Here is a 27,500-nt window from a genome sequence, read left to right on the forward strand (position 1 = left end):
AAAAAAAAAAAAAAAGAAAGAAACTCCTACAACTCAACACCAAAGAAAAAAAATAATAATCCAAATGAAAATTAGATATGAATAGACATTTTGCCAAAGAAGATATAGAGATACATGTACCAGCAGGTACATGAAATGATGCTCGATATCACTAATCATGAGGACAATGCAAATCAAAACCACAATGAGAGATCTCACATCTATTAGAATGGCTGGTATCAAAAAGACAATGAATGGGCACCTGAGTGGCTCAGTTGGTTAAGCGTCAGACTTCGTCTGAGTTCATAATCTCACAGTTTTGTGGGTTCAAGCCCCGACTCCTTTTGTGGGTTCAGCGGCTCAGTCAGCTGAGTGTTATCAGCTCAGGTCAGGTCATGATCTCACAGTTTGTGAGTTCACACCCCGCACTGGGCTCACTGCTGTCAGTGAAGAGCCTGCTTCAGACACTCTGTCCCCCTCTTCTCTCTGCCCATCCCCTGCTCAGTATCTCACAAAAATAAACATTTAAAAATTTTTTGGTCTTAATTAAACAAAACCTATATTGCTCTAGGCAAACAAATTCTCAGGCTGAACTTACTACTATAAAACAATAAAATTAAGTATCAATCTCTCTCTCTCCATCTTGTCCAAAATGTAGTTCCTGGACTAACAGTATTAACACCAACTGGGAACTCGTTGGAAATGCAAATTCTTGAGCACCACCCAGACTAACTGAACACAAAATTCTGGGGGTGAGATTCAGCCATGTGTACTGTAACCTGCCGTTTGGGGTTCAGATACAGGTTGAGTTTGAAGACCACTACCCACCACATGAGCACAATCCCTCTACTGGGAATAATTCCTCCCCTCTACCCCCAAATCTACCAAAAAGATCCTTTATCAGAGCTCTGAGTCTTAGTTCAGATGGTCATTTCAAGTCCTTTCTACTTCTCCACAGAGTTAGTGCACCAGCCTCCAAGGTGACGACACTGTTAAACCACATCACCGTTCCATGGTCTGTGTAAACAGTACCTGTCTTTTCCCTTAAATTCCAAGTCCTCAAATGCACAGACTCACTCATCCATCTCTGCAGGCCCCATGGGTTCCTCAACTTAAGTGAGAATCATGGCCAGAGGTCTCATTTACGGCAAGTTACTTACAACAAATTAGAAAGATCAATCAATATGAGAAGGAAAATCAATGTGGAAAATACCAACATGAGGAGATGGTGGTATTTTGGCAGTTACTGGTCCTTATTTTCTAAGCTAGTCTCCATGAATAATTTATAATCCCTCAAAGAAAACTGCTTTCCATCTGTCCCCATTTACTAGACTGTGGCCCCCAAAGCATGAAACTTAGGTCACAGCAACATCAGGAACGCACGTTGGTGCAGTAAATGTGCCATCTCCATCTGACTTACCTAACTAAGATGGCCCCCTCAGCTTCACACATTTCTCTCTGGCTTCCCTAAATATCATCAGAGCATCCTCCAACAGGAAACCGTGCACAAGTGTCACTTTGTACAGCAACCTCAGAAGCAGTTCCACCAAAGCACTGTTCAGTCTAGAGTAGGAACCCTGAAATCTAAGCTCAAGAGCTTAAAATACATTTTCTCTTTTAAAAAGCTTATTCAGGGGCGCCTGGTGGCTCAGTCGGTTGAGCGTCCGACTTCGGCTCAGGTCATGATCTCACATTCGTGGGTTCGATCCCCGTGTCGGGCTCTGTGCTGACGGCTCAGAGCCTGGAGCCTGCTTCGGATTCTGTGTCTCCCTCTCTCTCTGACCCTCCCCTGCTCATGCTGTCTCTCTCTGTCTCTCAAAAATAAATTTAAAAAAACATTAAAAAAATTTTTTAATAAATAAATAAAAATAAAAAAGCTTATTTAGGGGTGGAGGTATAATATAGCTAAGATCGACCAAGCATGGAGATCATTTCAGTTTATCATTCAAAATTAAGTTCATGTAGATTCCATAAAATATTTTTTTAAGGTAGGGACAGAGTATAAAGGATCCTGACACTATAGTTTAGACCTAATTGTACAAAACTTAGACTTTTTCACAGTAATTTATACAAATAACATTAAGGTTTTTGGTCTGCTGCACTGAAACACTGAAGCTATAAACAAAAATTATGGTTTAGAAAGCCTGAGTTAGAAACTGGGGAGGAAAAAAAAAAAAGAAAGAAAGAAAGCATCACACTTAGTATTTGCAAAATATGGCTGCTTGGCAACCTAGTTATTAGCTGCAACAAATGAGTTTTTCCGGTGTCCGGGAGGACCTGGTCCTACGGGCTTACTGCAGCACAGTGTCCAGTTATGGTACGGAACACATATACCCAAATCAATGCATAAAAATCCGAGTAAGGGAAGAGAAGTGGGAAGGTAGGCCTGAGTGGCAGGAGGATTGACCCAGAACATACAGGCACTTCATGAGTCATCAGGGTGTTGGGGTTCATGATGGTCACAAGCTGATGGAGAAGATCTGGCTGGGACACAAAGAGCTCTGGAGCTAGTTTCTTCATGACATTTTCGAGCTGCTCGGCAGCATACCCCGGGACTCCATACCAGGTTTTTGGCTCACCCCTAAAAACAGATTGTAAAAATAAGGCAACCTCAATAAATACATAAACATGAAATTTCATCAGAAATTAATCAGTCTGCAACAACAACACAAACAAAATGGTTCACAAGTCATGTATTTCAGATCCTGTTCTGTAAGATGATGCTACAAAGGAATGTTCTGAGGGTCAATAAAAACGTGATCTGGACGTACGTCACACATTTTCCCCCCTTCAAATGTACAGAATTTGGACATGAGACTTTCTGTCCGAGGTCCCTCTGACCCCCCTCCCATTTTTATCTGAGCCTTTAATACTCTGGCTTCTCTTCAGATCACATTAATCTTTCGCCTTTTATCTGAGACTTTAAGAAGTATTGTAAATATCCAGAATTGTGAAGAATATAAGACATCCTGTGAGCTACAGGATATGTGGTTACAATTACTTATAGCAACTGACAAGGGATGGCAAATCTCCATCTTCCTTTTCCCTTGTCTGTTCTGACAGGCAAGGTTAAATCAAACACTAATAAGCAATTAGCATTTCTAAAGAGCTCTTATTCTTCAAAGCACTTTAAACTGTCGACCAATTAATCTGTAACATCCCTGTGAGGTATGGTAAATATAATCCTCATTTTACAGCTGGGAGCAATTGCCTAGGGAAGCAGAACTGATGCTCCCCATGTATTTGCCAACTCCGTCTTTCTTGTGGTACATTCTTAAATTCCTTGTGTGGGGATTTAAGTGAGTTACAGATCTTCAAATACTTCTGTACTTACAAAAGCAAGGAAACTGGAGGGGGTAAAAACAGATGTGAAAGAAGAAATGGCTTTGGTTGGAGTTTAAAAAGTAAAAAAGTCCGAATATCCGCACCCTGGTACCACACACGCGTGCTGATGAAGCGCATTCTACCATGTGTGATGATGCCGGAACTCAGCACCGTGAAACGGAAGCTGGCAGTTCCAAGGACCTGGACTCTGGTGCCCATACTTCACTGCACTTCCAAAGGGTATCTGAGCTGCCACCGCCACAGAACGGGATTTTTGTACAGTACGAGCAATGCAATGTTCAGTGCTTCTTCGTCTTTTCATAAGTAAAGATTTCTTTTACTAAAATCTGTCTACTCTCTCTGCAGAAACATGTTATACCTAAAAAATTGTGTGTGTACAATTTCAGGGGATTTATGGATTTCCTAGGAATCCTTAAGAACCACTGCCTTAACTTTAGGAAATCCTTAAGAACTGCTGCCTTAACTTGTTAAGATGCCTGCTCCAATAGCAGTAAAACGTTACTCTTCAGGCACAGTTAAAGAGTTAAGACCTCTGAGATGAAAAGGAGAGTTTCCAGCCTGCTTGCAACCGCTTGTAGGTCATGTGGAGCTCCTTACCAGTGCAAGTAGTTAATTGAATAGCTCCAGTGGTCTTCAATATGCCAACAGAATGAAGAAAAGCACATTCCCACATATAACCAAGGAAGTTTCATGCCACATATATCCGCGGTAATGTGAGCAAGGACAGACTGCTCCATCACTGGCATGTTGTTCAAATTCCAGCCACTATCAAGATATTCCTAAAAAGAAGGAAGCAAAAGAGGTAAAAAGGTTTAGCTGTATCATGCTAATAACTTAGATTCTGAATGTTTCAAAAAGCTGACTGAAAAGTCTTCAAAATAAAAAGGTTGGGGTCAGAGGACAGGAGGGGAGACCACCATGCTGCCTTCCTGGATGCCCATATATTACTTCTGCTCAGTTCTGAACTTCATTTAAATGGACTCATATAGTACATGCTTCTGTATCTGCCTACCTCCTTTGTTCTGGCTACAGAGGAAATTCATCATATCAGTCTGTTTATATCAAGTTCAATAACAGGCTAACTGGTCTATGGTGCTCCAAATCAGGACAGTGGTGTCCTGGGGGTGGGAATAGTGATTGTCCTGAGACAGGGAAGGTAGAAAAAGAGGGAGAACAAAGGGGACCTTCGGGGGTAAGGTCTGATAATAACAGGTACTGTCCTTATACTGCTGGTTATTACATGGGTGTATTCAGGCTGTGAAACTTCATCAAGCTGTACACATGATTATGTACATTTCTATGTATATGTTAGACTTCAAAAGGGTTTTGCTTTTTTTTTTTTTTTAAATCTGACTTCCTATTAGAATAGAAATAGAAACCTTCCTAGAAGTTTGCTATTGTGGAAAATACTAGACTCATAAACACTAAAGTTCAAAGATAAACAGGTCTGCTCCCAATCCTCAAATTTTCTTCAGAAGGAGAAACCGAGGTTACAGACTGAAGGCAAAGGGAGGTTAAGTATCTCCCCACATCATCACAAAGTAGTAAAACAGCTGGGACTAGATTGTTCTGTGGGCTCTTTCTACTTTTCTTGAAACCATTAAAACTCTAGAAATCAAAAATGTGCTGAAAGTAATCATAAATATTACTTTAAGCCAAACAAAAAGAATCTTAATTCAAGTTCCAACTACGCATATCTTTGCCATAAGGCTATGAATCCCGTACTATGCCCTTTAGATAAGGATACGCTGAACTATCAGCTTTAAATGCAGGTCTCTCCTTGAAACGTAACTGCCTCACGGTGAGAGCCTACCTCCTCCTCAGGTGACAGTTTGATTTTCCCATCTCGGACAGGAAAGCCACTGCCAAACTCTTTGGAGGCGATATCAGCTCCGTATTCTACTGTCACATCCTCTTCAATAGTGCTCACCAGTCGCCAAAATTCTTTCTCAACCAGTTCTGTGGGAACCATCTAGAAATAAAACAATGAGGAAGAGAGAAAAATGAATTTTTTCTCAGATACTCACAAACCACCCATGACCAATCTGAAGAGAGTAGCTAAGTGACAGGAATCACAGGACAGTACCCTAAGGACAATTAGAACCATAATGTTCCACAACTGATCCTAGGCAGCTCTGACATAGACATTATTTTCTGAAAGCAATTGTGTAACTAAAAGAGTAAGTACTGATTAAGATTTCTTGTTCCTTGGGGCGCCTGGGTGGCTCATCGATTGGGTGTCCGACTTCGGCTTGGGTCATAATCTCATGGTTGGTGAGTTTAAGCCCCAGGTCGGGCTCTGTGCTGACAATTCAGAGCCTGGAGCCGGCTTCATCTCTCTCTGTCCCTCCCCTATACGTGCTCTCTCTCTCAAAAATAAACAAACATTAAAAAAGAATTTATGTTCCTCTATCACCAACCTGGCTACTACTCTAAAAGGGAGTCAAGGAAAGCAAAATTCTGATATTCCACAACTGGAGATGTTTTTCTGTATGGGAAACAGAATACATAACTTGGGTGACTATTACACCGTAATAACAGCCATGTGTGAACGACACTTTATCCTTGGGAGATGTTCAAATTACCTGCGTGCACCGTTCACTAGGCCTGGTTGACAGTAGTGCAGGAAGTAGTACAGGAACAAAAAGAACAATTACTCTGCAGCAGCAAAAAGAGCCACCAGCCCGAGCGTCTGGGATCTGTTGTTAAACTGATGTGAGTCTAGAGACAGGTAACTTAAATGCTATCCCTCAAAGTCCTCATCTTCTAAGTAAAATAAAAAGCTAAGCACAGATAGAAGAGGTCACATGCACACCACCAGGACTGGTGAAGCAAACGTACTGGAAAATAATACACTGTATGAGGAGTCAAAAGAATGAAAAATTCAAAGGAACAGATTTTGAATTTATAAGCCCATCAAATAGGCAAACATTTCAAGTAACTTAACAGCTAATGTTACTGCTCTTAGGGAAAAACAGGTTCACTCATACATTGCCATAAATGATACAGCCATTAAAGTGGGGGGAAATCCTTTTATCTGACCTCAGTAAGCAGCCCAAGAAAATAATTCAACCAAAGAAACCTACGTGTGTGAAGTATCTGCTATGGCACTTTGTTGGTAAGTAAGAAAAAACGCAGCCCAAGTGTCCAGAATTATGGCAGAAAACCATTTAATTCTGGTGTACTCACTTGATAGAACACTGAATGCTGAATGAAACATGCTTGTGCTTCTAAGAACATAGAGGAGACTTTAAAATGAGCCCACCCTAAAGCTCATAATTTGATAACATAACAACATAGAGCACGCAGACTCACACACAGGGGTCATTCAGTACACTGCGAAGATTTCTTCCATTTTTTTTTTTTTAATACATCCTCCTCCTAAACAAAAAAAACTTTTTTTTTTTAAGTTTATGTATTTACTTTAGAAGAGAGAGAAAGACAACATGGGACAGGGAGAGAGAAAAAAATCCCAATAGGCTTTGCATTGTTAGCACAGAGCCCAACATGGGACTCAAATTGGGAGATCATGACTTGGGTCAAAACCAAGAATAGGAAGCTTGGCTGACTGAGCCCCCCAGGCACTCCTGTAAAGTTTTCATTAAATTACATTTGTTCAACTAAAAGCATTGCTGGTTTCCTTTACAAATATTCTGTTACTATTACTGTATATTTGCATGGAAAAGCCCACCTTTAGAGAAACCAAGTGAAAAATCTGGATATATTTTAAAGTGTTGTGGAATTTTAATGCCACTAAACAAATGAAAGGTTCACTGTGCATAATAATGACTATCAAAAATAAGCACCAAGTCAAATTTGTCTTCAGATACATTTTTTATATAAAAGTTATAAAAATTCTATATCAAAGCAGTATGTATATACATACATGGACTGGCATGTTGAAATAATCAGATTTGAAAGCATCTGCCATTTCCCCAAAAGTACGGAGGGTATAGTCCCTGGCTGCTTGTTCAAAGCCAAATGCCTCTTGTGGCTTACTACACTCCTGCCAAAATGAAAAAGAAGGAAAAAAATATATTTATATATTAGTTATATTTATACATATTTTAAAAAACAGATTACTTATGTAGTGTTTGTTTAAAATAGGAAAAAAGCTGGATGGATATACATCAAAATAACTTACCTATCAAGTGTAAGAATCATACTTCTATTTTTTTAAGTCATTCGGTCTTTAAGACATTTTGCAAAGAACATGTAATGGTTTCTTAAATGAAAAAAATTTTTTAGATGTTGTTAAAATTTTTTTTCTGCCTCTTAGCTTCTTGCATGGCTATAGACCTCACTGTCAAGACCTCCTTCCTATTCAGGTCCAGCTCCCAATTTATTTATTTATTTATTTATTTTGAGCACCATTGTCATCAATTGCTAAAATCTAAAACCCAAAAGCAAAGGAAAAAAATATTCTGAAGGAAATTCTCTAATGCTGTCTCTGCCATTAAGTCGTACCTGAGCCAAACACTTAGGACACCTCCAATCTCCCTTGGGAACATCATGGAGAGGCGGGATCAAGCAAAAGGTGTGATAACTATCATCACACCCATCACATAAGAGAAGCCGGTCTTCATCATTGCCACTGCCACATAAGAGGCAGACGTAGAGATCCACCTGTAGCAATAAACAGGTACAAAAAAACAAAGGGACATGAGCTACTATTAGATACTGTGAAATTCTAAAAATGAAACAGGCCTAATCTAGTCTCTCCATCCTCCTTCAAATGGAAACGCTTCACCCACAATAAGAGATATTTTGTTTATTTATTTCAAGAGAATGTGTGTGTGCGCGTGTACACAAGTGGGAGGGGCAGAGAAAGGGAAAGAGAGAGAACTCCAAGCAGGCTCCATGCTTCAGCACAGAGCCTGATGCAGGGCTTGATCCCACAAACCGTGAGACCATGACCGGAGCCCAAATCAATGCTTAACTGACTGTGCCACCCAGGCACCCCCTTTTAAATAAAAATGTTTCACCTTTTGTAAGAGATATTTCACAATGCTTAATGCATTCCCATCTCTAGAAATTTTTTAATGTTTTATTTATTTTTAAGAGAGAGAGAGACAGCGTGAGCAGGGGAGGGTCAGAGAGAGAGGGAGACACAGAATCGGAAGCAGGCTCCAGGCTCTGAGCTAGCTGTCAGCACAGAGCCTGACGCGGGGCTCGAACCCACGAACCATGAGATCATGACCTTAGCTGAAGCTGGACGTTTAACCGACTGAGCCACCCAGGCGCCCCAATGCATTCCCATATCTAAAGTATAATCTCTAAATTTTTTCGGTTGTGTGTTTTAGTTAAAGTTTATTACTAAGATATCTAGTTTTTAGTAGTTTAGAGAATGATAATCTAAAATGGTAATAAGTTATCAGCTTAACCAAAAACAGAACTTATAAAAAATTCTATTTTGCCATGTTTAAAAGGAAAGAAGAGTGTTTAAGTTAATTAATCATATTAATTTACTTTATATTCTATTTAAAGATTCATGGCTAAGAAGTTCCCCAAATACACAGTGATAGAAATACATAGTTATTACCTGTTATAGGCTCTACTGTGTTTCCCCCCAAATTACTATCCTGAAGTCCTAACTCCCCCAGAATGTGACTGGATTTGGAACCAAGGTCTTTAAGGAGGTTAATTAAGGTAAAATGAGATAATGAGTGGGACCAAATCCAATGATTAGTATTCATGAAGAAGCGACACAGACGTGTACAGAGGAAAGCTGTGGGAATATACAGGGAGAGGGGACGGCCATCTACAAGCCAAGCAGAGACCTTAGAAAAAAATCCACCCTACAGACACCTTGATCTTACACTTGCAGCCTTCAGAAATGTGAGAGAATAGATTCTGTTGTTCAAGCCAGTCTGTGGTACTTTGCTACCAGCAGCCCTTGTAAACTAATACATTCCCAATAAATACGGAAAGCTAATTCAACGAATCAGGGAGTCTCACCTTTTCGGTCATTTTTGTTGTGGCAATTAAAAACCTGGACTCTGATCATTTTCTGGTTGTATTTTTATTTATTTATTTATTTATTTATTTTGGTACTAGGGGAAGAGTTGGTACTCATGAATACAACATTTAATTGGAATAATTTCAAATTCCAAGATAAAGAGCACCTGTTGTCAAGCTACTCACTGGGCTCTCAGAAGGGAGCAGAGAAGAAAAGCAACCAGATCCTCTGTAATGTCCTCAAAATTTACCTTTAAGTTTCCATTTGAGCAAATGGGTACCTAGTCCTCCAACTCTTATTGGTACTCAGTTCCTATTCCTCCCACTCCTTTCCTTTTCCTTCCTTCCCTTTTCCTGTCTTCCTTTTCCTTCCTTGTTATAAAGTTGGAAAACAATCAACTTGATTTTTGATTTAGAACTTAGCTCATTTGGAGGTGATCTAGTGATTTATAATCAAGCTCACCATTATTTGTGTCTAAATTGGACTCCAGACAAATGGCTGTCAACGCCCCTTGGGTGTTATTATCTTCATAATGCATTTGTGTATTTTCTCAATTAAAAATACTATAAACTGACACGAAGAGAATTTTTGTCACACTCTAAGCTAGCAGTCCTAAGTAAGGCACAAAAGGATATCGGGGGGGGGTAATAAAAGTGTTTAAGCATGTCAACTCACAGCATTGGTGGTTTTTTTAGATCGGCTCTTGGGTTTTTCCTTCTCACTTTCTGTAACGTACTCTTTCTTCTCAATGGGTTCCTGCTTGATGATACTTTTCATTTCTCTCTCTGTAAGAGGCAGTCCAAGTTAGCTCTTTTGGTACTAAACTTTGCTCACCTTGCTCCCTCACTTCTTACTCCCACCCCCACCCCAAGCACACACAAGACACAAACACAATTCTGTTGCTTCTTTTCACTGCAGCAGCAGCACCCAGTGTTGCCATCTTCGAGGGCTACCTGCTCATATAAAATGCAAACTCTCAAAACATTTCAATGTGTGTACTTCTGGAGATGTTGCTCGGTTTCTGAGCTTTTAAAATAGCTGAAGATGTGGTCTTCTTAACATGTGTTACCAAGACATAACATATATTCATGAAAGCAGGTTCCACCTCATCTTAACTATAAGAGACTAACAATTCACCAGTCGCCTCTCTTACACAGTATACAGATTATCCCTCCATAACCTACGATACCTCCTGGTTCCAAAGACTGAGAATCTTGGCTAAAACACTAGCTATCAATTAATGAACTATCTATTCTCTAATAGGTGCCGTACTAAATGTTTTCCACGGATTATTTAACCCTTTGCAACAAATCCATTTCAAGGATAAGGAAACGGACATTAAAAGAAGTAAAAAATATCGAAGGTCATACAACTAGTTAGTGATTCAGCCAGGATTCGATTCAGATCTGTATGTTTAACAGTCCGTGTACTTTCCACTACACACTGTGCTGCCTTTCCAATAACTCACCAATCACTAAGAACAACCAGTTTTAATAACTTCATTTGTAAGTGCCTGCCTATACAGGATGTAAGCCTTCTCTTACTGTTTTTTTAGTCCTAAACCAACCTCTCAGTGATTAACATCAAGCAATGGCCAGTCAAGCAATTATCAACTAAAATTCAGGTTTAGAAAGCAGTCGGCCTGCCGTGCCTAAAATAAACTTATCAGATATCCAGTCAAAGGCTCTTATGCTTCTCATAAATCACTTCTTTTCAATGAATGTCGTGTAACCAAATTTCAAAGTAGCAATTAATGACAGTAGAGAAACTGGATCATATTTCTATATGCATAAAATTATCTGCTTACTTCTACTGGTCACTAACGACAGAGAAGAGGGACATTTGTAACATATTTTAAGATTTTATTTCAAGGCCTAACCCACTGATTAGTATTTAATAGTTGCTACAGTGTTTCCGTAATTAACAAATGAATAGTGTTTGCGCTTACTTACCTTTTACTTCTGTCCTACTCACGGATAAGCTTTCCTACTTACCAGTTTCACATTTTGGAGCTGGACAACCCATTCGTCGTCTTAGGTTATGAGTTCTGGCTTCTGCTGTCTCCTCTGGTTCTATTTTAATATTCATGGCCTTTTAAAAAAATGGTCATATATATAAATATTTCCTTTAAAAAAAGAAATTTTCTAAAATCTAAACTGAAAGATTATAGGGGATTATAATCTTACGAGTGGTCTCTGTTGGTAGACCTTTAAAACATGCTTCTCTCTGATCACAAAGGAGAGATCTACCCTTAAAATTACTATTATTTAAGGAATGGACCAAAATCTTAGGGATTACAAGAGTATCTCCACTTAGGTAGGTCAAAAAAGGGGGGGGGGGGAGTCAAAAGTTCAGGGACAAATTAGGGGAAATGTCACTACTAGGATTGGGAATGGCTCTTCTTTTCCTCCCAGAAGCTTCCCAGTTCTCGTCTCCCCACCTCATGCTTCATTCAGTCATCACTAAGCCAAACTCTTAACAGTGATATAAATATCTAATGTATTAGCCTAGAAGAGGTTGCTAGCTTCTTCCAGTCTGCCCATTATTTATAGAAAACTCAGTTTCCATAATAGTTTTCTATTAATTCTTCTATTAAACTGTTATTACAAACTACTCTTTTTTTGTTTTGTTTTGTTTTATTTTTGAGAGAGAGAGACAGTGCAGGCAGGGGAGGATCAGAGAGAGAGGGAGACACAGAATCCAAAGCAGGCTCCAGGCTCTGAGCTGTCAGCACAGAGCCCGACGTGGGGCTCAAACCCATGAACTGTGAGATCATGACCTGAGCCGAAGCTGGACACTTAACCGACTGAGCCACCCGGGTGCCCCCAAACTACTCTTCTAACATCTCTAAATTGCTAAAGATTTCCCACCTCCCCATCACTGAGGGTAAATAAGCCAGTCTCAATTTCTAATGTTTCTTAAAGTGGTAATACTTATTAATAAAGCAGAACAATTTTTGTGAAGGATTTGTGGAACTACACTTGATCATTTTTGCCTGTGTTCACATCTATGTATTCAGGAGATCCACTGCAGACAAAATTTTTCCCAGGGGGGCTGTCATCACACTGTATGTGTGTCTCATCTTGGCAGACCTAGGTATCAGACCAGTAGGGCATGTCTTACATGTTTGAGGGCCAAGATGTGCTCAAACAAGAATTTTTAGACTGATGAACTTTAAGAGCATGCTTATGGACTTCAGATAAACATTTTCCTATTCTGAGGCAGTCTTAATTCAGAAAAACAGAGGCCCTAAATTTTTTCCTGATCTCTAACTTACTTAAGTTAAAAATAATCAACTTATTTATGTCCCTTTCCTCAGATAACAAAATTGCTTTTTTAATCCTGACCAATAATTACTAATAACCAGAGACTGTTTTAGACACCTGATTAAAGCAATGAGGCTTCCCAGCTCTAAGATGTTGCCAATACGTAAACCACTGATTACTTACATGTCCCGACAATTACATGTCCAGCAAGCCAGGCAAGAACACCCCTTGAGAAGCGTGTGTGAAAACAAGGTAACTGGGAAAACAGTCCTCTCTCTTTCCCAGGGGAAACCTCTCAGAGCAGAAAAATCTTGATGCGAACTGTCTTTCTCATCAGTTCCCTCCTCCTGATCTTCCCTCATCTTCTACTTTAATTTCATCTTCTATGTTCAAGGCCCCCACCCCTACGCTGCCTCATTTATTTTCTATCTTAGCACAGATAGATATCTGCTATTCCTTTTCAGGAACTCTGAAGAAAACACCTTTCAATGTCCTCTAACCTCTCAGATCAAACAACAAAACAAAACAAATCGTTCCCAGCTTTCTATCCCCTAGCCTCAATCCCCAGTAAGACTGCCTAATGTCATTAGTTAACAGGCAAACCAAATACCATCAAAATGAATGACTGTCCTTCCTAACTCAGTTAAGCAGCTGTCTGTCCAGGCAGCATAAACCTAAGAGTTCTCCTTACCCCTTTGACAGCCCCCCCCCCCGCCCCAAGAGTAAAAACTAGAATACACAGAGCATCCTTCTATGAGGTGAACAAGGTTCAAAACTACGAAGAGCACGTGAGTGACAGGAATCCAGCATGAGACAGGCATTAGTCCTAGGGCTCCAGAACTCTGCCAAACCACTGCATGAGGCCCTCACCTCCGCTCTCATGCGTTTTGCTCGTCGGGCTGGGGGGCACGTTTCTGAGGGCGGCACAGACTGCCTCTGGGGAATATCATGAGGCTTGTACTCCTTGTCCTTTGTGTCAGTGCTTAGGTTTGGCTTCTGCAGACACTAGAAATAAAACACAATGGTATTAATGAATTTCCCCTCCTTTTTTAATTTTAAGAATTTCAATGTATTTTGCAACACTGTACATTTTACAATCCGTTACATAGAAACATAAAAGGTCTCTAACTTTTAAAATCCAAATAAACACAAGTCTGCAGTTATCAATCTTAGACACACACATAAAAGCTTAATAATTTTTTAAAAGGTGAATGGTGTTCTTTCAATTCACTTTAAATATTAATGCCATCAGCTAACACCAGGCCACAGCAGGCTCAAGGCACTCCCAATGAGCCACTTGCATTTATCCCTGTTTGCAACGGTCAATTAATTGAAGGCTCAAACTGTTAGAAAGGCCCCTTACAGGGGCACCTGGGTGGCTCAGTCAGTTAAGTGTCCGACTACGGCTCAGGTCATGATCTCATGGTTCGCGGATTTGAGCCCTGAATTAGGATCTGTGCTGACAGCTCAGAGCCTGGAGCCTGCTTTCGATTCTGTGTCTCCCTGTCTCTTTGCCCCTTCCCTGCTCATGCTCTGTCTCTCTATATAATAAACCAAATAAAAAAAAAATTTTTTTTTTTTGAGAGCGTGAGAGAGACAGCGTGAGCAGGGGAGGTCAGAGAAAGAGGGAAACACAGAATCTGAAGACAGGCTCCAGGCTCTGAGCCATTTGCACAGAGCCCGATGTGGGGCTCGAACCCACGAACTTTGAGATCATGACCTGAGCCAAAGTCGGACACTTAACTGATTGAGCCACCCAGGTGCTCCCAAAATTTTTTAATTAAAAAAAAAAAGGCCCCTTATAAATTCCCAAAATGACCTTCCATATTAAGAATATTAGGTTTTTTTATGTTTAGGGTAATAAAATATGGAACCCAATAGGTTTTCTAAATTTTAAAATCCTGCAGTTTCAAACATAACTAGCAATATTCTATGATTAAAAGATATTATCTGAATTGAGAAAACAGGTAATTTGCCTAAACGGTTTCCCTTATTAGTGCTCTCATTTACTTCAACATATTCCTTCAAGGTTTAACTCACAAGGCAAAGGTTAACAGGTAAGCCATAGCATGTCAAACTCTTGGTTCTGACCAGAAAAGAGTCTCTTGCTTTATTTTTAGTTCGATTCTAAGCTTGCCGATAGATGATATTTAATGCCAGCACAACAAAACAGAATAACCTCAAAATATTATCACTGAATCTAATATGGATTTCAAGTAACACTTCTTCATAATAGGACCCACAATTGGTAAGAAGCATTTATAAAAGCAGGTTCCCAATTGTAACTACTTAGGATATATCATCTATGTTGGAATAAGATACAGTGAAATAATAATCTTCTAGAACTCCTGGCTCTATAGGTACCATTACTACCATACAGTCTCATCATTGGCTCCTTCCTCTTAACATGTACAGAAAGAATCCTCTTAACATATTGGAAACAATAACAAAAACAGGGTAATTAAGAAAACCTATGTCTAACATTTAAGAAATAAGATGCGCTTAAAAAAAATACTGATACAGGTTACTTGATACTCTTATAAACAAGTAACAAATCTACCACTGGTACAACAATCTAAGAATATATATTAAGTATTCTGCTCATTCTAATTAAATTCATACGTTGATTTCATCTGGAAATATTAATTAGTACAGAATACCACCCTCCATTCTATAACAAGTCCTCAAATTGAGCATTTAGAGTAGATTTAATTTCTTTTAATGTTTATTTTTGAGAGAGAGAGAGAGAGAGAGAGAGAGACAGAGCATGAGCTGGGGAGAGGCAAAGAGAGAGAGGGAGACACAGAATCCAAAACATGCCCTAGGCTCTGAGCTGTCAGCACAAAACGCTATCTATGCAGGGCTTGAACCCACAAGCTGTAAGATCATGATCTCATCTGAACCTAGACACTTAACCAACTGAGCCACCCAGGCTCCCCTAGAGTATATTTAATGAAAACATGCAAATGGGAATAAAACCTGCCTATCATCAAAATTAAATTCTTTTAGGGGTGCCTGGGTGGCTCAGTTTGTTAAGTGTCCAACTTCGGTTTGGGTTTATGAGTTCAAGCCCCGCACTGGGCTCTGTGCTGTCAGTGCAGAACCTACTGTGGATCCTCTGTCTCCCTCTCCCTGTGCCCCTCCCCCACTCACTCTCAAAATAAGTAAACATTAAAAACAAATAAATTAGCCTCTTTTACATTTCATATAAATTTTCTTTTTAAAAAAATATTTAAGGAATCTCTACACCCAACACGGGGCTTGAACTCATGTCCCAGAGATCCAGAGTAACATACTTTTATGACTGAGCCAGTGTGGCACCCCTAAATTTTCTATTTGATAATCAGCTTAACGATAACCCACACCCCTCGGACCAACTTAAACTTTCTATTTGAAACCTAACAGTATGTATAATTGTGCAGATATTAATTGAACTGAATCAAGAAAATTTTATTAAGTGGATGGTCATAAATTCAGACCTATTTATAGGGGCACCTGGGTGGCTCAGTCAGTTAAGCATCTGACTCTTGATATTGGCTCAGTTTGTGACCTTGTGGTCGTGAGATACAGGCTCCCCCTGAACATGGAGCCTGCTTGGGATTCTTTCTCTCTCTCCTCTCCCCCCCACCACCACCCCTCCCTCACTTGTACACACACACTTTCTCTCAAAATAAATAAAAATTTTTGTTTTTAATTCAGAGATTATATATGTGGTCCCTATCTCCCACTAAGTCTAAACGGTTCCATCAACTATGGTCTAGCTTCGTTCTAGAAGGACTTTAGAGATCTAAGGTAAAATCAAGCTCAGAAACTTTTCAGAATATATATGAAGAGCTTTATTATTTTGTTCCAAACCACAATGTCAAACACAACCCTGATGTGTTGGCTTTGTATCTAATACTAGTATATGCAAACTGATTTTAACCTTTATTTGAAAAACTGGGATCTAGAGGTAACGGATACCACAGCACGAGGATACCATCCTACAGAGACAGAGCATCTGTTGAGACATCTAGAAAATATGGGAATATGATAGTGAGGCTATGTCCCACTATACCACAACATCACCACACGAGTTTTTTTTCACATTTCCCAAAAATTACTCTAAGCTTCAGTTCACCCTTTTGAAACAATTCCTTCATTGAGCATCTTTTCTCCCCTTAATATTAAGACTTATATTCTAGGGGCGCCTGGGTGGCTCAGTCGGTTAAGCCTCCAGCTTCGGCTCAGGTCAGATCTCACGTTCGTGGGTTCGAGCCCCGCGTCAGGCTCTGTGCTGACAGATAGCTCAGAGCCTGGAGCCTGCTTCCGATTCTGTCTCTCCCTCTCTCTGACCCTCCCCCTTTCATGCTCTGTCTCTCTATCAAAAATAAATAAAAAACATTAAAAAAAATTAAAAAAAAAAAGACATATTCTAGAGAAGTGTTTAGGTTTACAGCACAAACAAGATGTGAAGGCAGAGATTTACTACATGTGCCCGACAGTCACAGAGGCGCAGCCTCCCCCTTTATCACCAGCCTCTAGCAGAGCAGCCGTACCACTCCTGAGCCTACACTAACACGTCACTATCATCCACAGTCCACGGGTGACATGAGGATTCATGTGTGCTGTTGTACGTCCTATGGGTTTAGACAAACCTACAGTGACGTGTGTATGGTATTTTTATCGCCCTGACAATCCTTTGTGCTGTCAATGTTTTCCCTCCCTCCCACCCCCAAGCCCCAGGCAACCACTGATCTTTTTAGTGTCTCTACAGATTTGCCTTTTCCAGAATACCACGTTTGGAATCTTACAGTGTGTGTAGCTTTCTGACGTTGGTTTCTTTCACTTAGTGATGTTCCTCTCCTTGTTCTTATCATGGCTTGAGATCTCATTTCTTTTTAACCCTAAATAATACTCCATTCTCTAGATGTAACACAGTTCATTTATCCATTCACCTCCTGAAGGACAGGATGGCTGCATCCAAGTCTTGGCAATTATGAATAATAAAGATGCTAAAAAACATCCCTGGGCAGGTTGTGTGGACATAAGTTTTCAGCTCTTTTGTGTAAATGCCAAGAAACATGATTGCTGAATCATATGGTAAGTGAGTGTGTTTGGTTTTCTAAGAAATGGCCAAAGTGTCTTCCAAAGTAGCTGTGCCACTTTGCACTCCCGCCAGCAATAAATGAAAATTTCTGTTATCCTGGCCAGCATTCGTGCTCTCAATGCTCTGTCTTAGGCCATTCTAATAGGTGTGTGGTGGTATCTAATTATTTTTGACTCTTTTAAAAAATATACGTATTCCAGGGTACAAGGGTGGCTCAGTTGGTTAAGCATCTGACTTCAGCTCAAATCATGATCTCACAATTTGTGAATCTTAGTCTCTCTGTGCTGAGAGCTCAGAGCCTAGAACCTGCTTCAGATTCTACGTCTCACTCTCTCTGCCCCCACCCCTCCAGTTCACTCTCTCTCTCACAAAAATAAACATTAAAAAAAAATTAAAAATACATATACATATTCCAATTATCCTTTTCTCTAAGAATTATTTCCAAAAATCAGAAATGGGCCAAAAATTGAGTATTAAAAATGGCCATCCCAGTATAATAAATATATATATTGGAACCAACCTAAACATTCAACAATAGGAGGAAATCTAGGTCTGGATATTGAAATGAATGTCAACACGCCTAACTGGATCAGTCAGTTGAGCGTCCAACTCTTGATCTCGGCTCAGGTCATAATCCCAGGGCTGTGGGATTGAGCTCTGCATCCGGCTCCATGCTCAGCATGGAGCCTGCTTGGCATTCTCTCTCACTCTTGCTCTCTTCCCCTCTCCCCTGCTTGTGCTCTCTAAAAAACAACAACAAAGAAAAATACACACACACACAAACAGAATGCCACTAGATCTTCAAAAATATTCAATGACATGGCAAATGCTCATGATATGTTAAACAGAGAAAAGGCAGGATATAATACTGTATATAAAGAATGAAATGCCAGCGTGTGTATATATGCATAAAAATATCCTTGCAAGAAAAACACAGGTAAGAGGATTAGGAGTGATTTTATGGTCGTCACATTTTCCTTCGTTTTTAAGCTTTCTGCAACCAATACCTATCAGTACCTAGAACATACTTGGTATAGAGCAGGCCCCTCATATTTATCTGTGTTGTAGATGTAATGTTAATAAAAGGCATCTTTATCTTTTTTTCTATTTTTTATTTATTTTTGAGAGACAGAGAGAGACAGCACGAGCAGGGGAGGGTCACAGAAAGGGAGACACAGAATGCGAAACAGGCTCCAGGCTCTGAGCTAGCTGTCAGCACAGAGCCCGACACGGAGCTCGAACCCACCAACTGTGAGATCATGACCTGAGCTGAAGCCGGGCGCTCAACCGACTGAGTCACCCAGGCGCCCCAAAAGGCATCTTTAAATACCTATTCCTTTCTACGACTACGATTGGATAAATGCTTATGTGCTTTTCAATTATGAAACTACATTGCCTCACCAAGTATATAAATGTTTTTAAAACCCAAAAAGCAAGTAGACTCTCTCTTTTCTTTCACTCATTGTGACTTCCATACTCAAACAGAAAGGTTAAGAGAAAATCTATTGCAGGCAACTATATGTAGATCAAATCTGATTATAAAACAGAGGCATAAAGGTTCCACACACAATGTTTTAAATTTTATCCCTGAAGTTTGTTAAACATTCACACATGTATATTGAAGAACAATGACAACTTTCTGAATATTAGACTGGTTATGTTCATGTAGGATAAAAAGAAAGCTCTCCTGGAATCAAGAAGGGAGAAAGGGAAGAAAAATGCAATGCTACAGAAATCTGTAGGATTTGAGCATGACAGATGGTATATCTATAATATCAAGACAGAGTTATGATTAGTAGTTTACCCTCTGAAACTGTGTCATTATCTTTCTACTTCTCTGTAGCACAGTAACAATTCTTAAAATTATAGGGCTCACTGCTCTTGCCTTAGAATAACTTGAAGGGTATAAACAGATAATGACATTCTTCTTTCTAGTACAGTCTTAAGTTTTTCTAATACTGTTTTACTTTAATTACAACAAAAGTTCTTACCTGAATAATTTGACAAATACCATCTTTATAAGAAAACAAACATAGCTACACAGGAACTATTAGAAGAGGGATCCATTAGCTATCCAGCATTATTAAATCCTCTACCTTTTATTCATATCAGCATTCTATCTGAAAATATCCTTGGAAATCTCAGCGGGCAAGAGAACCGGAAGGCAACTTCTTTCACAGGTCGTACTTTGCTGTGACAACTAGGAATATGTACTACATAGTATGTGAGTGCAGAAGCATGAGCTATAACAAGATAATAATGAACTTGTCGTAAGGAAGACCACAGCGTTAGTGAAGTTAAATACAGACTTTGGCTTCTGACAGCAAAAGGATATTTCCTCTCCAACCTTATTCATTCCAAAATCAAACTTCTAAGTATGGCTGCTCTCAAAACACAGCAGCAAAAACACTGGAGGAAAAATTCACAAAGTATTCTCAACAATGTCTCCCACAAAGAACTAAGGCCTATTCAGTCACCCTAAAAGATAACATACCAATAAGCCCATAAATATAGCCCATAAATAAAATAGGTTAAGATCAGGGGTGCCTGGGTGGCTCAGTTGGTTAAGCGTCTGACTTTGGCTTAGGTCATGATCTCATGGTTCGTGGGTTCAAGCCCCACATCAGGCTCTGTGCTTAACGGCTAGCTCAGAGCCTGGAGCCTGCTTCAGATTCTGTGTCTCCCTCTCTTTCTCTCAAAAATAAAAACATTAAACAATATAGGTTAAGATCAGCCTCAATACTCACTCTCAAGCTGTCTCCTGACAGGAACAAGTTGTAGGGGTTGAGGATTCGCTCATAGTGCCCTCTGATATGGGAGCCCACAGCTTTGCCAGGAGCAAATCCCATCTTGGTGGCAATTTTGGTCCATTTTCTATCCTTACAAACAACTGCAAATCCACCTTCTTCTGCAACTAACTGTTAAATAAAACAGGAAAAGAAATTAGAAACACATACATAGAAATCGCTTCTAATTCCCTTGTACCTAGGTACAATTTAGAATAACATGCTCTTGGAGTGATAATTTTTAAAAATACATTTTCTGAGGCACGTGGGTGGCTCAGTTGGTTGAGCGTCTGACTCTTGATTTTGGCTTGGGTCATGATCTCACTGTTCATGAGACAGACCTGGGCTCCTTGCTCTCTCCCTCTCTCTGCCCCTCCCTCACTCATGGTGGTGTGTGTGTGTGTGTGTGTGTGTGTGTGTGTGTGTGTGTGACAGTCAAAACAAATAAAACATTCTTTTAAAAATACATTTTCTAAGTCAAACAAAAATATATATTGTATTATTAATTTCAAGCTAGAAAATTAAAATATAGCCCATAAATATGTTGTACCCCAAAAAGCTACTTCTCAGTTCCCTAAAGCAGTCAAGATTTTCCAGGAGGAAGAACTAGATCAACAATTAAATCTCTAATAAAGAACAAGTCCTCATATGTGGTCTAACTCAGTGACCCTTACAACTTTCCATAAACGAAAGAGTAGGAAAGATAGCACCATTTGGGGAGCAAGAATGTAGACTCTACACTGAAGTGAACCTGAAGTTAAAGTACTAAATTATGACTCAGCCTTTAGAGTTCGGTCAATCTTCTCCCTGAGCATCAGTTGTTTTACTACAATAAAACAGAAAGGAGTATCTTACAGAACTATTTAAGTTTTTAAATGACACACACACAAAAGATGACAGCAAAATAGTTCACAAGATAAGGCTCTCAAGGCTGTCAGACCTGACGCCTAGAGCCCAATCAATCTCTAAAGTGAATGAAGAATTTCATTTCACATATTTCAAACAGCAAGTTTCTTTTTAAAGCAAAGACGATCAAATCTATGCTGGCAGAAAGATTCTAAATGAGGGAGATGGCCATGAGCCTCTTACCTTATTGAGCTGAAACAAGTCCAAGATCTTCCTCTCCACATGTGGAATTTTCAAAGTACTTCCCTGTAACTCCCAGTACTTTGCAATCTGGTCCAAGAAATTCAGTTTTACTCGAGTTTGAGCCTAGATGACACAGAAGTTAATTTTAATCTTACCTAGTTTATTTTAAGACTCCTGCCTATTATTACCTGTGTGTGTGGTATTTTCACTCTTAGAATATTTAAGTGAAATATCACTTCTAAATGCAATAAACTGCCAAAAAATATACAAAAGAAAGCTGACTAATAATTATACATTAACTCAACAAAAATTTAATTCAATACCTACCATGTGTCAGGCAGAGTTAAAAACTCAGTAAGCCTTCCCTTAAGTAGGGAAAAGTGCTTTGTTTAAGGAATTCTTTAAGCACAATTTTGTTACTAGTCAATATTATATCAGAAGCTTCTATATGCCCCTCTTAGTCTTTTTACAACTGGGGTATTTTAAAGGTCTATTCTCTCCAAGTATAAATCTTATTTTCTCAAACACAAACCTATAAACAAAATTACAACAGTGATTTCATACCAATTTTAATAAATATTATTCCATTAACAGATTACTGTTGTCTGTAAGTCATTAAAAACTATTTTTATCCCAAAAATTTCAGGGGGGTCATTTTCCTTTCCCCTCCTTGAAAATTAAATGTAAGTCAGACATTTTAGGAGTTTTATCTTGTTCAAGAATAAAACTGAAGTTCAGATGCTCCCAACCACAGTCTAAGACCTCAAAGTTAGTACTCATTTCCTGTCCTTCAAGCTCAAATTGAAAATAGACACAAAATACAGAATTTTGAGATCCCAGACTCCCAGGGAACATATGTTCCATTTAAGCTAAAAATGTTTGATCTTTTATAGAAAAACAGAACATGATTCAATATGAAAATCAGGTTAGCAAAACATTAATATAAATACTCCCTCTAGGTCTTCAATACCCAAGCCTTATTCACCCTGTACTTGAGAGTTTCAGTAGCCTAGACACTGAAGAAAATCACCTTTTTTTTGAAAATTTCCAGTATTCCTCACCACCACTTCCACTTAGGAAATTAAAGTGTTACTAAATCTAAGTGAAGATGTGTACTTGGAAGAAAATTAGAGCTGGAGATTCTTTTCCATTAGACAGTTCTCAAAGTACATTCCTTTCAAGACCTAAATTATTGTGAATGTCACCTAAATTTAGAAAGATTTAAATGAATTAATAGGCCAACAATGACTGACAAAAATCAGTGTTTTTAATGAAATCTGGTTGGCTACAAAGGCCTTAATGTCGTTTGTTTTACCATGATTGTCATTTATTGGCCGTATTTTAGCTTCACTAAAACCACTAACTTTGTGACAGATTCCTCCAAGAAAGCCCTTCTGAAATACAAGCAACCAGAACAGTAGTTAAGACAGTATCAAAAAAAAAAAAAAAAAAAAAAAAAAAAAAAAAAAAAAAAAAAAAAAAAAAAAAAAAAAAAAAAAAAGACAATACCTCCAATTCATTCAGCCTCTGGATACGTGGGGTAAAATGAAGTTTGTCAACATCACATGCAAATGGTGGCTGCCAGTCCTAGGGGACAAGCAAAGACTTTTATCAGAAGAATTTATAATTCTGACATCAAAAAAATGTGTTAAAGCCCCAGTTAAGTAAAACACAAGTTACCTACTACCAGTAAAACAAAACAGAACATGGGTAGTACTTTCTCAACCTTCTTTCCAGCAAAACAGCAGAATATGTATGATTACCTCTCCCCATATAAACAAGACATCCTGCACGCACCCCCCACCTCACACCCTTCCAAATGGATAATGTCACTGAAAGTCAAGCTGCTGAAAAGTCACTGACTTTGAAGTTTATCATTTGTCTTGTAGGTATAATCTCAACACCCAAGTTAAGGCTTGAACACACACCCCAGAGATCAAGAGTCACATGCTCCTCCAACTGAGCCAGCCCAGTGCTCCAGAATATCACGGACTTTTAAAGAGATTTTGATTCCTCTATTCCCCAGAAGTTATCTCTACAAAATAGATACATTAAGGGGCGCCTGGGTGGCTCAGTCAGTTAAACGGCCGGCTTCAGCTCAGGTCATGATCTCACAGTTTGTGGGTTCGAGCCTCACGTGGGGCTCTGTGCTGACAGCTAGCTCAGAGCCTGGAGCCTGCTTCAGATTCTGTGTCTCCCTCTCTCTCTGACCCTCCCCTGCTCGTGCTGTCTCTCTCGGCCTCTCAAAAATAAATAAAAGACATAAAAAATTTTTAATAGATATATAAATATTAAATTATTTATAAACTATTATTTTTATATATGCAACCTTGTAGTTACATTAACTTTTATTATAAAATTAAGGCTAAGTTCTTGGGGGGGGGTGGCAGAGGCTGCCACCTAAAACTTGTTTTAAGTCATCCTTGGGGGTGCCTGGGTGGCTCAGTCGGTTAAGCATCTGGCTTCAGCTCAGATCAGGTCATGATCTCACTGTGGGTTCGAGCCCTGTGTTGAGCTCTGTGCTGACAGCTCAGAGCCTGAAGCCTGCTTCAGATTCTGTGTCTCCCTCTCTCTCTGACCCTCCCCTGCTCGTGCTGCCTCTGTCTCTCAAAAATAAATTAAAAATATTTTTTTAAAAAGTCATCCTTAACATACCAACTGCTGCAGATTCTTAGAAGAACTGCTCTCATGAGGAAGTAATCAGACAAGAAGGAAAGTATGCATGGGATCTATACCTAGAGAAAACTAGAAACTTAAATGCCCACAATAAGAGAATAAAGGAATAAAAACTGTGCTATGTTAATGGATACAGAGTTTCAGTTTGGAATAATGAAAAAGTTTTGCAGATGGATTTTTGATGGTGGTTGCATAGCACTGTCAATGTACTTAATGACACTGAAATGTACCTTTAAAATAATTACAATAGCAAATTCAGTATCGTTTAATATTTTAACACATTCAAAAAGCAAAAGGACAAAAAAAAGTATGCTGTAGCATAGTTCTATTTATTGACATTGAAAGATGTTCTTTATATATGTTAAGAAGGAAAAGAAAAACAGGCTATGCAACAGAAAAATAAAACACTGGAAAAATACACAGCAAAAATGGGATGTTATAGGTGATTTCCTTTTGCTTCCTTAGCCATTTGGAATACAATCTAAAATATATTACATACATTCAATCACACCTATTAAATAAATAAATTACTTCAGGGGCACCTAGCTGACTTAGTCAGGACAGCATGCAACTCTTGATCTCAGGGTCTTGAATTCAAGCCCCACGTTCAGTATGGAGCCTACCTAACAATAATAAATCAATCAAACAAACAAGTAAATAAATTCGGATTAAAAGAATAAGTCAATACAAGGAAGTTCATAGTCTTTTACCCAATTTCATACCCAGAAGTTTGTTCTAAGAAAATAATTCACCCACAGTCAACAAAAAACATGCATGAAATTAACTGCAGTATAATGTTAAGAAGATATGACTGGTATTATAACAACACTGAGTATTATATAGCATTTTAAACTCTAGATTTACAGGGGGCACTTGGGTGGCTCAGGGCATGATACCACAGTTTGTGAGTTCAAGCCCCACATCAGCTCCTAGCTGTTAGCATGGATCCTGTCCCCCTCTTTCTGCCCCTCCCTCACTCATGCATGCTCTCTCTCAAAAATAAACAAAACATTAAATAAATGAATAATAAAGTAATGAAATTCTAGATTTAGAAAGAAGTCATCATTGCTAACCTGGTAGGTATAAAGAAGGAATCTTGTGTATGCCTTGAATTTTGAGTAAAGTTGGACACTAGTCTTTTTACAATTGGCATTTATTCTTGCTGTTAACACAATCTGCCCATTTTTCTGTATTTTCTTATATGCTGGTATGACTTTTTTTAATGTTTATTTTTGAGACAGAGAGAGACAGAGCATCAGCAGGGGAGGGGCAGAGAGTGAGGAAGACACAGAATCTGAAACAGGCTCCAGGCTCTAAGCAGTCAGCACTGAGTCTGATGCGGGGCTCAAAGTTGTTAACCACAAGATCATGACCTGACCAGATGTCAGGATGCTCAACTGAGCCACCCAGGTGCTTCACACATATGCAAATTTTAAAGATTATCAGAATAGGAGGGGGGGAGGAGATTATTTTAAATCTTTATTGTTAGAACTTATTACTATTGCTTGCTTTATTTGCTTTCAAAATTTTATTTATTTTCTAATCTGTTAATTGCTTTTAGTTTAAAAGTAAAACAGGGGCGTCTGAGTGGTTCAGTCAGTTAAGCATCTGACTCGACTTCAGCTCAGGTCATGATATCATGGTTTTTGAGTTGGAGCCCTACTTTAGCTCTGGGCTGACAGTGCAGAGCCTGCTTGGGATTCTCCCTCCCTCCCTCTCCCTCCCTGCCTCCCTCCCCCCCCCCTCAAGTGCACCCACTCTCTCTCTCTCAAATATAAATAAACTTTTTTGTTTAAAAGTAAAACAAGATCTGGGGCCCCTGGCTGGCTCAATCCATGGAGCATGCAACTCTTGATCTTCAGGTCATTAATTCAGGCCCCATGTTGGATGTAGAGCTTACTTAAAAAAAAGAAAAGAAAAAGTAAAACAAGGTATTTTAGTGATAGGGAGACTTCAATTAAAATACCCATCAGCAATGCCTGATGAAGTATTATATTAAAAAGATTTTGCCACATTTTTTTAAAGGGGGGAAAAAAAGCAGATTACAAATGGATACAAAGCTATTTACTACCATACCAGAAAGAAGAACCAAAGAAAAAAGAAAATTTGGCAGCACTGTTTTAACAATTATTTAATGTTGTCCCACTGCCTCTTCCACAAAGACTGTGGCTAATGTTTAAACGTCAGTTGCCAATCAAAGAAATGCTATACTTTGGTAATAAACTTAAAAAAATACTACCTACTCCATCCTGGGTAAAAAAAAGATGAAAGTGATTTATTTTTGTTTAGTTTGATAACTGAGGCTAAGGAAAGCAGTTTAATTGTACAGAAAACAATGTAATAGAAGAAAATCACATTGCTTGATATTCTATCATAGCCTAACAGGAAGGCTTTATCCTGCTCAAGAGCTTTGCTCTCTAACACTTCATAAAAGCTGTATGCTTTCTGAAATGAATTAATCTGGGTTGGAAGGTTAAGACCAAAAACATATCAAAGATAATATGCTGGAATATACAAGTAAATGATTAACAGACTGTCCAAATGGCCCGAAAATTTTATAAACTAAGATTTTTGGGTCATGTATGACATTCCCAAATTAAATAAGCCTTTTAATCCTAAAACACAATGATATAGAAATTTCATCTCATCCATATATTAAAGTTTCATAAATTACAGTGAGCTGTGTCTCTGTATGTATATTATATAACTTATGCTTATTTTATACTGAAGCTTTTTCAAATGAATCCTAAAAATAAAGAGGAAAACAGTACATATCTGTCACTAAAGAAGATCACACAGTGGGTATAATATATTTAAAATTAAAACTGTTTCAGATCATTCCTTCATTAATCACAGACTACAAATCTTTGTCGCCTCTTCTGGTTACAAAGAATGAGGGAGGGGGCGCCTGGGTGGCTCAGTCAGTTAAGCCTCCGACTTCGGCTCAGGTCATGATCTCATGGTTCGTGGGTTCGAGCCCCACATCAGCCTCTGTGCTGACAGCTCAGAGCCTGGAGCCTGCTTCCGATTCTGTGCCTCCCTCTCTCTCTGCCCCTCCCCACTCATGCTCTGTCTTTCTCGGTCTCAAAAATAAAAATAAGAACATTTAAAAAAATTAAAAAAAAATTTTTTTTAAACCATTTTGAAAAAGAATGAGGGAGAATGGGAAAAATGTCATTCAATTCCAAAACTTTACTATCAGCTGAAAAGAATTACATATGATTTGCAATGCTCACCTAAAATTAAGATATCCTTGGCAGGGGCACCTGGGTGGCTCAGCTCAGGTTGTGTTCTTGCATTCATGAGCTAGA

At 38.9% G+C, this 27,500-nt stretch overlaps 1 protein-coding gene across 1 annotated transcript in view; it reads right to left on the reverse strand.

Moving 5' to 3' along the window:
* Positions 1–27,500, reverse strand: part of KDM5B (lysine demethylase 5B) — a 75,532-nt gene that overhangs the window by 26,139 nt on the left and 21,893 nt on the right. The window contains exons 3-13 of the mRNA XM_029933387.1: positions 23,023–23,100; positions 21,514–21,636; positions 20,386–20,556; positions 13,420–13,554; positions 11,278–11,374; positions 9,959–10,068; positions 7,792–7,950; positions 7,211–7,330; positions 5,138–5,296; positions 3,922–4,103; positions 2,398–2,560 (exon numbers count right to left, since the gene is read on the reverse strand). Coding sequence (XP_029789247.1) covers positions 2,398–2,560; positions 3,922–4,103; positions 5,138–5,296; positions 7,211–7,330; positions 7,792–7,950; positions 9,959–10,068; positions 11,278–11,374; positions 13,420–13,554; positions 20,386–20,556; positions 21,514–21,636; positions 23,023–23,100 — 1,497 coding nt within the window. The remainder of the gene's footprint in view (positions 1–2,397; positions 2,561–3,921; positions 4,104–5,137; positions 5,297–7,210; positions 7,331–7,791; positions 7,951–9,958; positions 10,069–11,277; positions 11,375–13,419; positions 13,555–20,385; positions 20,557–21,513; positions 21,637–23,022; positions 23,101–27,500) is intronic.

This window comes from Suricata suricatta, chromosome 3 (genome assembly GCF_006229205.1).
Source record: "Suricata suricatta isolate VVHF042 chromosome 3, meerkat_22Aug2017_6uvM2_HiC, whole genome shotgun sequence".
NCBI lineage: Eukaryota > Metazoa > Chordata > Mammalia > Carnivora > Herpestidae > Suricata > Suricata suricatta.